A 13,046-nucleotide genomic window follows, 5' to 3' on the forward strand; every position below is an offset into this window, starting at 1 on the left:
GATGAGAAACTTCTTTACAGGGTCTATGAAAAGCTAAATAAAGAACTTAGGGCCAGGGACACAGAGTAAAGACAGACAGGCTTAAATCCATACTCACTGAGTTGTCAGCACAGCTGGGTTCTTACTCCTGTTTACGATAAGAAGAATCACAAGGATGATGATGGTGAGAGCTTTTTTCTTTTTCTTTTTTGGATCACTTACTGTGTGCCAGACTTAACTGTGTTCTAAATGTTTTCCATGGGTCATTTCAGATCATCATCCGGACCTCCCTCTGAGTCGAATACACTTTTTATTTCCATTTTACAGAAGAAGAAACTGAGCCACAGGAAGTTAAGTCACTGGTACATCGCCAGCTAGAAGGTGGCAGGGCCTGTCCTCTTTGGAGCAGCGGGTTCTGAAGGGGAGGAAAACGGGCGCACTGGCTAAAGCTGGCCAGGTGTCCCCTCCCTCCTGTCCCCCTGACTCCTTACCACCCCTCCCCAAGGCTACGCACACATTAGGGTTATCATTAACCAGGACTGCTGGTGACCCTGGAGTACAGGGCCATCGAGGTCAGAGGCTCAGACAGATGGGGATGAGGGAGCTTTTTGAAGCTGCCAGGGTCCTGTGAGGCCATGTGCACATGCGTGCATGTATGCATGTGTGTATTTGTGTGTGTGTGAGGGCCACTTGTGCCTGAGTGTGAGTACATCTACCTGCCGCTGATCTGCGTCCTGCAGAGCGAGGTACCTGAGCCCAGGTCTCGTTCAGGCAGGGGCAATTTCTACCCTTAACCACCAGAGGGACCTTAGGAGAAGGATCTCCACTTTGCTAACCCTTCCTTGGTTTGCAGATCTCTAAAATGGGGTTAATAATAAGACAAGGTTGGGTTCAAAGGCCTCTGAGCCCGGCCCGGAGTGATGCGTGTGGCCTTAGTGACGCCTCCTTTTGGTAGGATAGGAAACCGAGGCACGGAGCAGTCTCTCGGGCTGCTTGAGCTCTCTCACTCCACAGGGAATGGCAGAGTCCAGAGCTGATCCCTGATTTCTTGGTCACCAGAGCCTGTGAGCCCAGCCCACCCATGAGGATGCCAGGTGTGCTGTCCTCCACGGGGGCCTGGGGGGGCCACAGGATCTCAGGGACAGGGTGCTTTGGGGCTAAACAGATCAACACAGGTTTGGTGGTGTCTCCGAGTGTGTGACCACAGTGTGTCAGCCTGTACATGTCACTGTGTGGCCAGCGGTGTGCCTGTTTGCCCATGTGTGAGGATGTGAACACAAGCATCTGTGTGTGTGTGTCTCTTTTTATGGTTATGAAACCACAGCATGGCTGCTTGTATGGCTGTGTCCTTGACTGTTTCTGCTTCTCTGTGAACCCACATAAACATGTGTGTGTGTGTGTGTGTGTACAAATGGACACAGTTTGTGTGCCTTCACATGCCTGAGATTGTGTAGGTGTGCTGACCTTAAGCCCGGTGACCTTAAGCCCAGGCTGGGCCCAGTTCCTAGGAAGCAATGCAGAAAATCATTGGCACCCACCCTCTCACCCTAGCTCAGAAGCTGTAATGTGGCTTTGAATGTATTCAAGTGTGTGCGCATTGGTATATTTCTGTACAGACAGTGTGTTATCTTTGTGACCATTTGTAAGTGTGCTTAAAGCTGTGTGGCCAGCTGGGTCTTTGATTGTGTCTCCATACGGGCACCACCTTGGTGCATATGTCTGTGTTGTGTGTGTATAGAGATGTGTCTGTCCTGATGTTTTGTGACTGGTGTAAGAAGTGCTGGTGTGTGTGTGTGTTTTTGGGCTTCTCCCTGGGTGTGTAATTCTGAGTTTGTATTTATGTACATGCATGTATTTGTCTTGTTTTGTGCCTGTTTATCTGGGTCTTTGGGTTTCTGTGTGTGTGTGTGTGTGTGTGTGTGTGTGTGTGTGTGTGTACCCATGTGAGTCCTCATAGTCAGCAGCAGACAACTTACTCACACACTGAAATGCCCCTCAGACAGCCCTGTGGTGCTGATGAGGGCCTTGGAGGGCACCGGGGTCAAGGGTCAGTGGACTCCTAAGCTCTTAGGCCATGTGACCTTAAGCCCAGGCTGGGCCCAGTTCCTAGGGTGCAGCACAGAAAATCATTGACACACCCTCTCACCCTAGCTCAGAAGCTCTCTGAGCAGTTTGTGAGGCTGGTGTGTGTGTGTGCGTGTGTGTGTGTGCGTGTGTGCTTGTGTGTGTGTGTGCATGCCTGCCTGTAATCCAGCCTGCCTGCCAGCACCTCCTCTCCCCAGCTTTCCCCATCGCTGACTGCCTACTGTTCCTCCTTCCGAGCTGAGAGAGTTAACCTAGCGGGCCAGGGCGGTCTGGGCTGGGGGCCGCCCCCTGGCCCCCCTCCAGCCCGGCTCCAGTTACAGCCTCGGGTTGGGGAGGGTAGGGGTGGGGTGGGGCTGGGAGGGGAGACCGCTGAGGGCAGCGCGGCCAGCTCTGGGCCAGGGGGTCCAAAGTGCTCGGCCCTGGGGCACAGCCGGACGTTTGGGGGCCTTCTTTCGGCAGGGGACAGTCTGACTGGGGTGAGCGTCCCCCGCCCCTCCCCTCCAGGGCCTCACCCCTGGCCTGGCTGGGCCGCCTATTTTGGGAGCAGGAGCCGCTTCCCAGGCAAGCCAGACCCAAGAGGAAGGGAGTGTGGTTGGGACATTGGGGTGGAAGTGTGGGTGCAGCTCCGCCCTGCCTCTGCTGTGGTGCGTGCACACTGGCTGGGTGTGGGTTTCGCACACTCGTGTGTAGGTCGGTTGCCTCACTGAGGGCACCGGAGGCCCAGATGGGGACTAATACGTGTGCCTGTGTCTCCACCCCATGCCTTGCTCCAACCAGAAGTTTGGGGAGCGGGCGCCATCCCCATTGCAGCCCCACTGTGTGTCTGTATGCATTGCGCATGCGTGCATCGTCCCCACCCCTGGCATCTGTCTTCTATCTCAGTCCCATCAGCCCGAGCCTCATGTCACTTGCCTGGTGCTGTCCGCTGGTGAAAGATGTCACCCAGAGGCAGGCCAGGGGATGTTTTCCCTGTTCTCATTGCTTCCAGAAGAGGAGAAGGGGTGGCCTTTCCCACAGGGGCAGCTGGAGGCAGTGTGGCAGCCCGGCCTCACCCGGGCAGGGTTGTGCATGACCCCCAAGTGGGGGGAGGAAGGCTGTTGCCATGGTGGCCTGTGCGAGGCAAATTCCTCCAGGGTGAAGTGGGAGATATTTATACCCAGGGTCAGGCAGAGAGCGGGCCAGCGGCCGAGGGCAGGAGAGCCGGGCTATTACGGACACAGCGAGGCCGTGGTGTGCAGGCAGGTGGCCCTTGGGCGTTTCCTGGCTGTCTCGTCCCTGGCAGTGTCTGTCTCTCCACCTGGGTGGGGTGAGGCATCTGCTCTCCCCTGCCAGGGTAGGTGCTGGGAACCCGGGGCCTGCAGTGGGGGAGGCCCCGGCCTGCGGGAGATCCTTGTGGACTGTGTGGGCCTCACCCCTGCCCTTGCTGCTGGGTGACCCTCTTTGTGTGGGTTGTTTTGGTGACACTGTGTCCTGGTGAAGCAGGGGGCGTCTCTGTTTCTCAGGGTGACCAAGCCGGATGATAGATGCTTTTGGAATTAAGTCCCTGGACTGTCTCTGACTTAACCGCTTGGGTTCAGGCCCCAGTGGTGGGAGAATGAGGGCACGCATTTCCTGACCTTTGGTATTCCCCAGGACAATGGCATCTCTCAGCCACATCTTGGTTCTTTGTGTGGGTCTCCTTGCCATGGTCAACGCAGGTGAGTCTGGGGGAGGCAGCCCACTACCACCTCAGCCACAGGGGTGGCAAGGGTAGGGGAAAATTCTGCAAGAGAACCAAGCTGGAGCCTCCAGTCTGAACTGAGTCTCAGTGGGGTCTCACGTGGGGTCTAGTCGCAGGCTGGTATCTGGGGGAGGGGAGAGGATGCCCCAGGTCGGGCAAAGGGGGTGGGTGGGATGGAGGCTGGCTTCCCGTGAACGATGGAATCATAGACAACCTGGAATGAGATGGCGAGCTGAGGCAGTCAGGTGCCTCCTGCCCCACTCCAGACAGTGCAGAGAGGCAGCCAAGACCCAGAGAGGGTGGGCAGCCTACTCAGAGTCCAACAGTCCCCAGACTCCTGCCCCGAGAATGTAAAACTCCCACAGGGTCTCGTGATGCTGCTCTCTGTCCAGGGTCCCAGGAAGCATCCAACCCTGATTTCTTCTTCTCTTTCCAGAAGCACCACAGGAACACGACCCATTCACCTACGGTGAGGGAGGGGCATCTTTCTCTGGGTGCTAGGTGGTTAGCCTGCCCTCTTCTCATTCCTCCCCTCTCCCTACCTCTCTCTGTTTCTGTCTCCATCATTCTCTAGACTCTCGGTGTTTATATCTTTGTCATTCTCATTCTTTCTCTCTTGATTTGGCTCTCTGACTCTTTCTGTCTCCATCTCCCTTGGTCTCTGTCTCTCTGTGGTGTGGGTCTCTGTCTCTCCATGTGGTTCCTCTCTGTCTCTCTGATTCTTTCTCCTCTTACCTCTTAGTATCCCACGGCCCATCCTCTGTTGCCACCTGCCTTTCTCCTCTCCCTGCCCCCCTTTCCCTCTCCATCATTCTTCCTTACTCGATTGCTTCCTCCCTCCTCCTTTCCCTCTCCACCTCCTCCCTTTTCTCCCTGATCCCCCTTCTCCCACATCGCTCCGTCCTCCTCTCACTGATGTCCTTTCCTCTTCCCCATCCTCCCGCTTTGCCCCTTCCTCCCCATTCTGCCCCTTTCCTATCCTTCCTCCTCCCCTCCCTGCATTCACCCGCCTCCCTGCTGCCCACAGACTACCAATCCCTGCGGATCGGAGGCCTTATAATCGCCGGAATTCTCTTCATCCTGGGTATACTCATCGTCTTGAGTGAGTCCCCCTACCCTGCCTTCAGTCGCTTCCGGTGTCTGCCCCAGCCCTGCCCAACCTCCCGCTCCGCCTTCAACCCCGCCCCATCTGTGCCCTTGGCCCCGCCTTTGTTTCTGTCCACCCAACTTTCCGCCCTCGGCCTCGCACCTGTTCTTCCCCTGCCCTCAGCCACGTCCCAGTTTCTGCCCTTCCCCCATTCCCGCCTCCGGCCCCGCCCCGTCCTTATCCTGCCTGCCCTCGGGCCCGCCCCGGCCCCGCCCCGGCCCCGCCCCGGCCCCGCCCCCACGTCTATCCCCGCTCCCGGCCCCGCCCCGTTCCTATCCCCGCCCTGGACACGCCCCCACTTCTATCCCCGCCCTCGGCCCCGCCCCCGGCCCTGCCCCACCCTTATCCTCAGCCACTCCAGCCCGGGCGAGCGAGATCTGTGGCTCGCTGTGCGGCGGCTTAGAGGGGAATCTCAGCGCACTCCTCTCCATGCCCCCACCCACAGGCAGAAGATGCCGGTGCAAATTCAACCAGCAGCAGAGGTAAGAAGCCTCTCTGAACCCTCATCTTCTCTCGCTCTAAAGGAGCGTTGGGGGTGAGGCCAGAAGTCCACTTGATTCACAGACCCGTCGGCAAATATGTATTAAACACCTACTACGTGCCCAGCCCCAAGCCAGGCCTTGGCACCAGGCCACGAGTTAACTGCCCTCTCTGTATGTCTGAGCTTCCAGCCAAGTGGGGGCGGTGGCCATGGGTTCCAACAGACCCACAAATATAAAACCACAAAGCATGATAAGTGCTGTGAAAGAGTCGGGGTGAAATGAGATCACCTCACTTGGCGGCCCAGTTTAGCTCAGAGTCCTGTTCCTAGCTCTTTGATTTATCATTAAATAAAATTTTAAAGCCCAAGCAACATATGAATATCTTCTTCCTATTAAGATACTTGTAGATGTTATTATAAATAAAGGTAGTATTTTATTGTGTCCCTCATGCAAGATGCTATTTCATTATGTGTTATTTACCTCTCACACCATCTCTATCAAGTAGGTGCTGTTATTAACCTCATTTTACAGATGAGGAAACCGAGACATGGGAAGGTGTTCACATGCCCCAGATCATTCAACTGGAAGATGAGGGCTCTGGGTTTCTAACCTAGGCTGTCTCCAGGCAATCTGCCCTCAAGTCGCTTTGGCTATATACCTCCTCTTCCAAATTCTAGTTCCTTCCTCAGCACTGTGGGAGGTACTCGCTGTTATCGGCTTGGAGCGCCTCCTGCCAAACACTTAAACTGCTCCTGGGTTGCACTGGATTTTCTGGCGGCTCCAACCTGCTCCTTGCCCATCTGTGGGTCTCAGTGGATTGGTCTGTGAAAAGGGGCCGGCATTGGGGTCTTCCGAGTGTAGCTGTCTCTCTCCTTTTCCACCCCCCAATTCCTGATACATCTCCTTTCCCAGGACTGGAGAACCTGATGAAGAGGAGGGAACTTTCCGCAGTTCAATCCGCCGTGAGTCTGGGGAGACTTCGGGTGTTTGGGAATGCGAGTTGATTCCAAGAAGCCCTTTGCGGGCCCTCCCTGGGCGCGGGGGGGGAGGGGGGAGGGGCTTGATCTGCCCTGCCGTGCCCCGACCTTTCAGAGGAGCTGGGGTGCCCCTCTTGACTTCCGGATTCTCTGTCTTCCTCCTCAGGTCTGTCCACCCGCCGGCGGTAGAGACACCTGGCGCGATGGACCCCTGCCAGGTCCCGCAGCTCTAACTAGGCTGGGGAAGGGAGGAGAGAGGAGGAGGAGGGGGCAAAGGGCTGGGGTAGCGGGCCTGGAGGGCTCTCCTGCCCCTCACCCTTTTCACCCCCACAGGATTCCCCTGGCACTTGACGCTTCCCACCCACCTTCTGCACGCCCACCACCACCTGGACTGCCCTCTTCCCTAGCCCTGCCCCCACAGACTGCCGCTCAGATTTCCAATAAAACGTGCTATTCTCTCTTGACAGCGCTGTGCGAATCTGTCAGTCCCTTCGAGGTGGAAAGCCTGGGCGCCCCCTTGGCCCCGGCAGAGGGCGCCCCCACCCTTGGGGAAGGGGCGGGGACGTCGGCAGTGGGCGGGGGCGGGGGTGGGGGTGGCCGGGACGGGGGCGGGCTCTCCGGGCCCCCATTGGCTACGGCCCCCCGAACACCAGGACTCCCCCCGCATCTACCCCTGACAACAGTCGGTCCGGCTTCCAGCTGCTGCAGCCAGCGCTCCTTCACCGCCTCTACATCCAGCCGCCCCTTGCTCCGGCCCGGCATGGCGACCCAGGTCCCCACAAAGGGTGAGCGTCGCCTGGGGAGAGGGCGCAGCGGGGCTCCGGGATCTTAAAGCTTGACAGAGGATCTGGGGGAGAGCCCAGTACTGAAAGGGGAGGGGAATGGGGAAGGGGATGTTCCCTCCGCACATGGGCGGAGGCCCCTGCATTGCACCGCTCGGTACTCCATTGGGCATCCTCTCCCGGTGGTCTCGGTTCCTGTGCGGGACCGTTGGTTGGAGAGCAGCAGTCCCGGGAGAAAGGATGCTCGGACCGGTAGCTATAGCAACCGTGCAGCTGATCCAGCGCAGCGGTAGTAGTGGACTCGGAGAAATGGTCTTCGAGGGTGGGAGCCGCTGGGTTTGCAGCCACAGAGGTTCTCCCAGATTTCATGGTCCCTGCGGAACGTAAGGGGACGGGGTCCATTTCCCTCTTTTCTATCCACCGCGCCCCCCCCACCCCAACCACCGCTTCTCTCTCTAGTGCTGGCACCTGTGGTGGGTGTTTCCTGAAATCTCTGACAGGCAGGTTCAGAGGGAAGCGAGCAGAAAGAGGGAAAGACAGGAGCTGTAGGAAGTGAGAGATGGAGAGAGCAAGAGAGAGGGAGGCAGCAAGGACTATAGAAAGAGACTGACTGAGACAGCCTGAAAGAGATGGGGACCAAGAGACAGAGGGAGGCGTAAAGACACAGAGGGGGAGAGAGAGAGAAGGACCGACAGCGTGAGATGGCAATGGGAAAGAGAAAGAGGGGTGGCACAGGGTGGGGCCTGCACCACTGCAGTGAGCCCCCATGGGCGCGGATGGGTAGCAGGACCCTCCTTCCCAGCCCTCATTCAAGGGTGTTGTCCAAAAGGTGCATTTGGGTGTGCACACAGATGCCTTCCCACCTCCCTCCAGCCACACAGAGATGGACATTTCACACCATTAGCCCGATTAGGCACCCCTGAAATACTCGCTCCCCACAACATTCCCCCTTCCTTGAGCTTACTTGTGCAGAGGAACAAGGGGGAAGAATGCTTTCATGGTGGGGGAGAGGTGGGCAGGGAGGGGGTTTCCAGCCCTGAGAGCAGGGTCAGGCAAGAGGCCATCATTGCTGAGGAGCCTCTGGCACTGAAGGGAACCCCAATTCCACTCTGATCTCTCCTTCCCTGCCCCCTTTCCTGGCAGGCGGGGGCTGCTGCACTGAACCATATCTGCAGAATTTGAAGCAGGGCGGGGAGGGGGGGCAGTGGGGGGGGGCGGCTGCAGAGGCTGGAAGCCACCCTAGGGAGAGGGGGCAGGGTTGAGCCAGCAGCCCTGGCGGGAGCCCAGCGCTTCTTTTCGCAGAGATGGTGGTTAGCAGGATCGATGGCAGCAGACGGGCAGAAGTGGGAGGAAGATGCCCTGCCTCCCATCCCCCACACACACCCTTTCCCCAGTCACAGCAGGAGAGGGGACCGCAGGTCTTGGGAAACCCGGAGGCAGGAAACGCATGTTGCCTGTCGTAAACCGCTTAATGAAATTAATTAACAGATCGTTAGGGAGGGGAACGGCTCCCTTGCACCCCTAGCCTCCACCCCCACCTTGTCAGAGAGCAGGAGGGTGTGTTGGGGACAAACAGAAAGGAGATGGAAAGGCACACCTGGGCCTGGGTCCCCATCCTTAAGAAGGACCCTCAGCTTGGCCACAAGCCAGTTGTTCAGGGGCAACAATAGGAAGTACAAACGGAGCAGAGGGAATCAGGGCCCCAGAGTTAGAAACCCAACCCTCAAGTCCCACACAGGACCCCATCCAGCCTGGGGTACCCGGATCCAGCACCTCTCCTCACCTCTCAAGATGCTCCAGTTGCCATAGTAACCACCTCCTTCCTGGTTCTCCCTGGCGACTGGCCAGGAGTGGTGCACATTCCTTCTCCTACCTCCTGGCTCCACCCTTAGCCCAGCCCGCCTTGAGGACCCAGATTGCTGGGACCGCAGGAACTAGAGAGGAACTTCTGCATGGAGCAAGGAGCACCCCAGGAGGGTGGAACCAGAGAGGAACCAGGGAGGATTCTGGGGCAGGTGCTCACCTTCTGGGGCAGGGCTTCTCAGATGGTTTGGGGAGGCAGGATGTGTGGAAACACAGGGGACAAAAGCAGGATAATTCAACTGTTCCATCTCTGATGCTGCCTAGCAGGGGTTCATTCATTCATTCATTCATTCTAGAAAAGTGTTTTGAACAACTTTATAAATGCCAGGATTAACAGCAGAGATGAGTCAAATAAATTTGCTGTGTATCTGGTAGGGGAGCTAGGACAGAGCAGAGATGATTCTAAAATAATATTTTCCCATCTTGATGCTTATGAGTACCACCTTCATGATTTTTGCCCTGTCCAAATATTCCCCACACTGATATTTAACATTTTTTCCTTCAAAGGATCAACTTTTAAAAAACTTTGTTAGCTTTATTTTATATCACCTCCACAAATGGAAAATCAGGATTTTTTTTTTGTCTTACACCAAAAGCAAGTATTAAAATTATATTAAACAACCAATTTCACTTTTCTGGGCCTCAGTGTTCCTCTTTAGTGGAAATAGAATGAAGATAGTGCCTATATTGGAGAACGGCTGTGAAGATTAAATGTGGTAATATCTGTAAAGTGCTCAGAAGAGGGCCTGGCATGGAATCAATGCTATCAAATGGTGCTTAGATAAATAAATAAAGGAGAAAATCAAATAATGTCCTAACAGTCTACTTAGATATTATTACCGGCTGAAGACCCTGAGCCCAAGGCCTGTTTTCTCTTGAGAGATTAGCAAGGGTTGGAAGGTGTAGAGATAAATCAGCTCCTTTTTAAGAATGTCTCTTTGGACAGGGAACTGAAGAAGGTGAACTTATGGTGAATCGGTGCTATTCAGGGTCTTGCATCAGTCAGTTTAAGCTACAGTATGCAGTAACAATGGCACCCCACTCCAGTACTCTTGCCTGGAAAATCCCATGGACGGAGGAGCCTGGTAGGCTGCAGTCCATGGGGCCGCCAAGAGTTGGACACGACTGAGCGACTTCCCTTTCACTTTTCACTTTCATGCATTGGAGAAGGAAATGGCAACCCACTCCAGTGTTCTTGCCTGGAGAATCCCAGGGACAGGGGAGCCTGGTAGGCTGCCGTCTATGGGGTCACATAGAGTCGGACACAACTGAAGCAACTTAGCAGTAGCAGCATGCAGTACCAAGGGCTTCCTTGCTGGTTCAGCAGTAAAGAATCTGCCTGCAGATACAGGAGACACAGGTTTGATCCCTGGGTCGGGAAGATCCCCTGGAGAAGGAAATGGCAACCCACTACAGTATTCTTGCCTGAAGAAATCCCATGGACAGAGGAGCCTGGCGGGCATGGAGTCACAAAAGTGTCAGACCCCACTGAGCTACTAAACAACAACAAATGAAGTACCAAAAATCCCAGTGATTTCTGACAACCAAAGTAGATCTCTCTCTTAGATTATGTGTCCACCACGGGTTGACTAGGGTCTCTACTTCCCAAAGAAAACTGGAGCAGCCACAATCTTGAACATTCATGTCACCAAGCCAAAGGCAAAAGAGAGCTCTTGCATGGGCAGTTAATGCTGCAGACCAGACTCACGGTTCATTGGCCAGAATTAGTCACATGTTCTCCTTCCCAGCCTCAAGATAGCCATCCTTGCTGAGCCTGGATGGGGGAAGGACACTAATGACAACATCTGGCATCACCCTGGCACCCCCAGTACATCCCCCTCCGCTAGTGGGGCACGTTTTGCAGAATTCCACTCTAAACAAGGCAGGGTGTACTAAAAGCTGTCAGTGTATTAGGGAAGCAGCAGGATGGGTTTCGTGAATGGGAAGGATGTTCTGAGTTCTCCTGGAGGAGACTACCGTTTGAGACAGGGAAGTGGGAGATAGGGAAAAGTAAATACACACACACACACACACACACACACACATTAGTGAAAGTGAAAGTTTGAGTTGCTCACTCTTGTCCGACTCTTTGCGACCCCATGGACTGCAGCCCGCCAGGCTCTTCTGTCCATGGAATTCTCCAGACAAGAATACTGGAGTAGGTTGCCATTTCCTTCTCCAGGGGATCTTCCTGACCCAGGGATCAAACCCAGGTCTCCTGCATTGCAGGTGGACTCCTGACCATCTGAGCCACCAAGGAAGCCGCTATACACATTATCCACATGTTAACATTTAGAAATCAGGCGAGTCTTCTAGTGGATGAGTATGTTTTTATGTGGTACAGTTACATACATATACATGCATACATGCACACACTGGGAAAGTTACTACAAACTCAATTTTGAATCTTTAATTTGATGGTGTCCGAGAAATAAGTAATATAGGAATAATATGAATTTTTGGACAGTTCCTCTCTGCTGGATTTGGTGGCAGGAACAAGTGGATGAGAGCTCTCAGAAGACTGAGAAGTTGTAGGGAGTGTTCAGGGGAAGCTGATACACTGAGCAGTTAGTTCTCCAGTGGGATTCATACTCCCAGCATCATATGCAAAAGAGAGTATATACGTGTTTCTCAAGAAATGAGTCCATGCTTGCATTAGATTTCCACAGGGGTCTAGGATCAGGACTGCCATGTGTGGTTAGGTAAGTTGGGCATTATATAAGGGAAAGTATCTAGCAATGCAATGAGTTGGGGCTGGAATCCAGCCTATGCTCCAGTCTTTAAGTTTTGTGTCCTGCCATGAGGTTACATTGTCCAGAGCAAGGGGTCTCAATGATCTGATTTCTACACAGAAACCACTAGGCCAGTGGCCCCATTAGGATCCTCAAATAATTAAGAAGCCCAGTGTTGAAATGTTTTTCCCTCTCTCTCTGCCTTCTTCCCACAGTTCCTCAGGATCCTGACCCATTTTACTACGGTGAGTGGCAGATTCTGCGACGAGGGTACCCAGGGGCTGGGTGGAGGGGTGGCTGTAGATCCCCGCAGGTCACTGCTGAAGTGGCTTCAGCTATGGCTTACATGTTATGTGCTGGGTCACTGGCCACATGACCCTGTGGATATAATTGACATCAGCTTAGCCTATGGAGGGTTGAATCAGACATGGGGAGGGGGTACCCTCTAAGGACCCTCCTCAGGCTTCACCAGCACTCTGGGCTAGTTTGCTGGGGTCATCAGAGAAGCCAACCGCTCTGACACCAGGCTGGCTGGATTTGAATCCTGGCTGATCCACTCACTAGCTGTGTGGCCTTGAGCAAGCAACTCTGTCTCTCTGGGCCCTTCTGTAAAGAAAGAACACTAAGTTTTCACCCATAAGGACTGTGGGAAAGATTTACTCAGATATCATTAAATCTTTCCATAGCACTGAAGTCAGAAGACTCCAGGTCTAGTGGACCTGACCCCAGATCCCTCTCTATATACCCTCCTGTGCTCTCCCTTTGTTCACTCATACTCTTCTCCATGTTCTAAGTTGTTTCCTGCCTCAGGACCTTTGCACTTACTGTTCCATCTGCTGGAATACACTTCCTCTAGCTCTCCGCACAGCTAGCTAAGGCTCCCTTTTCTTCTTCAGGCCTCAGATCAAATAATGACTGTTAGGAGCCGTATGTTAGGAGCCGTATGTCAGGAGAGGCCTTCTTGAGTCTGCAACAAGAGAAGCCACACATAGATCTAGGCATGGTCCCATGACTGAGTTTTGTGGGTTTTGTGTGTGTGTGTGTGTGTGTGTGTGTGTGTGTGTGTGTGTGGTTTTATTTTCTTTATCACAAATGAAAGACAACTCCCTGAGGGCAGAGGCCTGGACCACTGCTGGTCCAGAGTAAATATTTCTATAGATATGTACTGTGGCATACTAGATAAGAATAATTCTTATGAAGGAAAATAAAAGAAAGACTGAGGTTAAGAAATGTTGAGGAGAGGATGGGAAATTCTAAATAGGACAGCCAGAGAAGGGGT

At 54.2% G+C, this 13,046-nt stretch overlaps 1 protein-coding gene across 6 annotated transcripts; it reads left to right on the forward strand.

The window, feature by feature from the left end:
• Window positions 1–2,411: 2,411 nt before the first annotated feature.
• On the forward strand, window positions 2,412–6,854 carry FXYD1 (FXYD domain containing ion transport regulator 1). 6 transcript variants are annotated; one of them, XM_052655584.1, is made up of 8 exons: window positions 3,118–3,302; window positions 3,697–3,761; window positions 4,221–4,253; window positions 4,812–4,886; window positions 5,377–5,413; window positions 6,326–6,375; window positions 6,557–6,608; window positions 6,724–6,854. In XM_052655584.1, exons 1-7 carry the CDS (start codon window positions 3,133–3,135, stop codon window positions 6,577–6,579), a joined length of 453 nt encoding a protein of 150 aa, XP_052511544.1. In that variant the 5' UTR covers window positions 3,118–3,132; the 3' UTR covers window positions 6,580–6,608; window positions 6,724–6,854. The 6 variants fall into 6 exon arrangements, with proteins under 6 accessions (XP_052511546.1, XP_052511548.1, XP_052511547.1 ...); XM_052655586.1 differs by lacking the exon at window positions 3,118–3,302 and adding an exon at window positions 2,412–2,540 and having other exon boundaries at window positions 6,557–6,854; XM_052655588.1 differs by lacking the exon at window positions 3,118–3,302 and adding an exon at window positions 2,429–2,540 and having other exon boundaries at window positions 3,642–3,761; window positions 6,557–6,854.
• Window positions 6,855–13,046: the final 6,192 nt, after the last annotated feature.

The sequence above is a fragment of the Budorcas taxicolor genome, chromosome 18, assembly GCF_023091745.1.
Source record: "Budorcas taxicolor isolate Tak-1 chromosome 18, Takin1.1, whole genome shotgun sequence".
In the NCBI taxonomy this organism is placed as follows: domain Eukaryota; kingdom Metazoa; phylum Chordata; class Mammalia; order Artiodactyla; family Bovidae; genus Budorcas; species Budorcas taxicolor.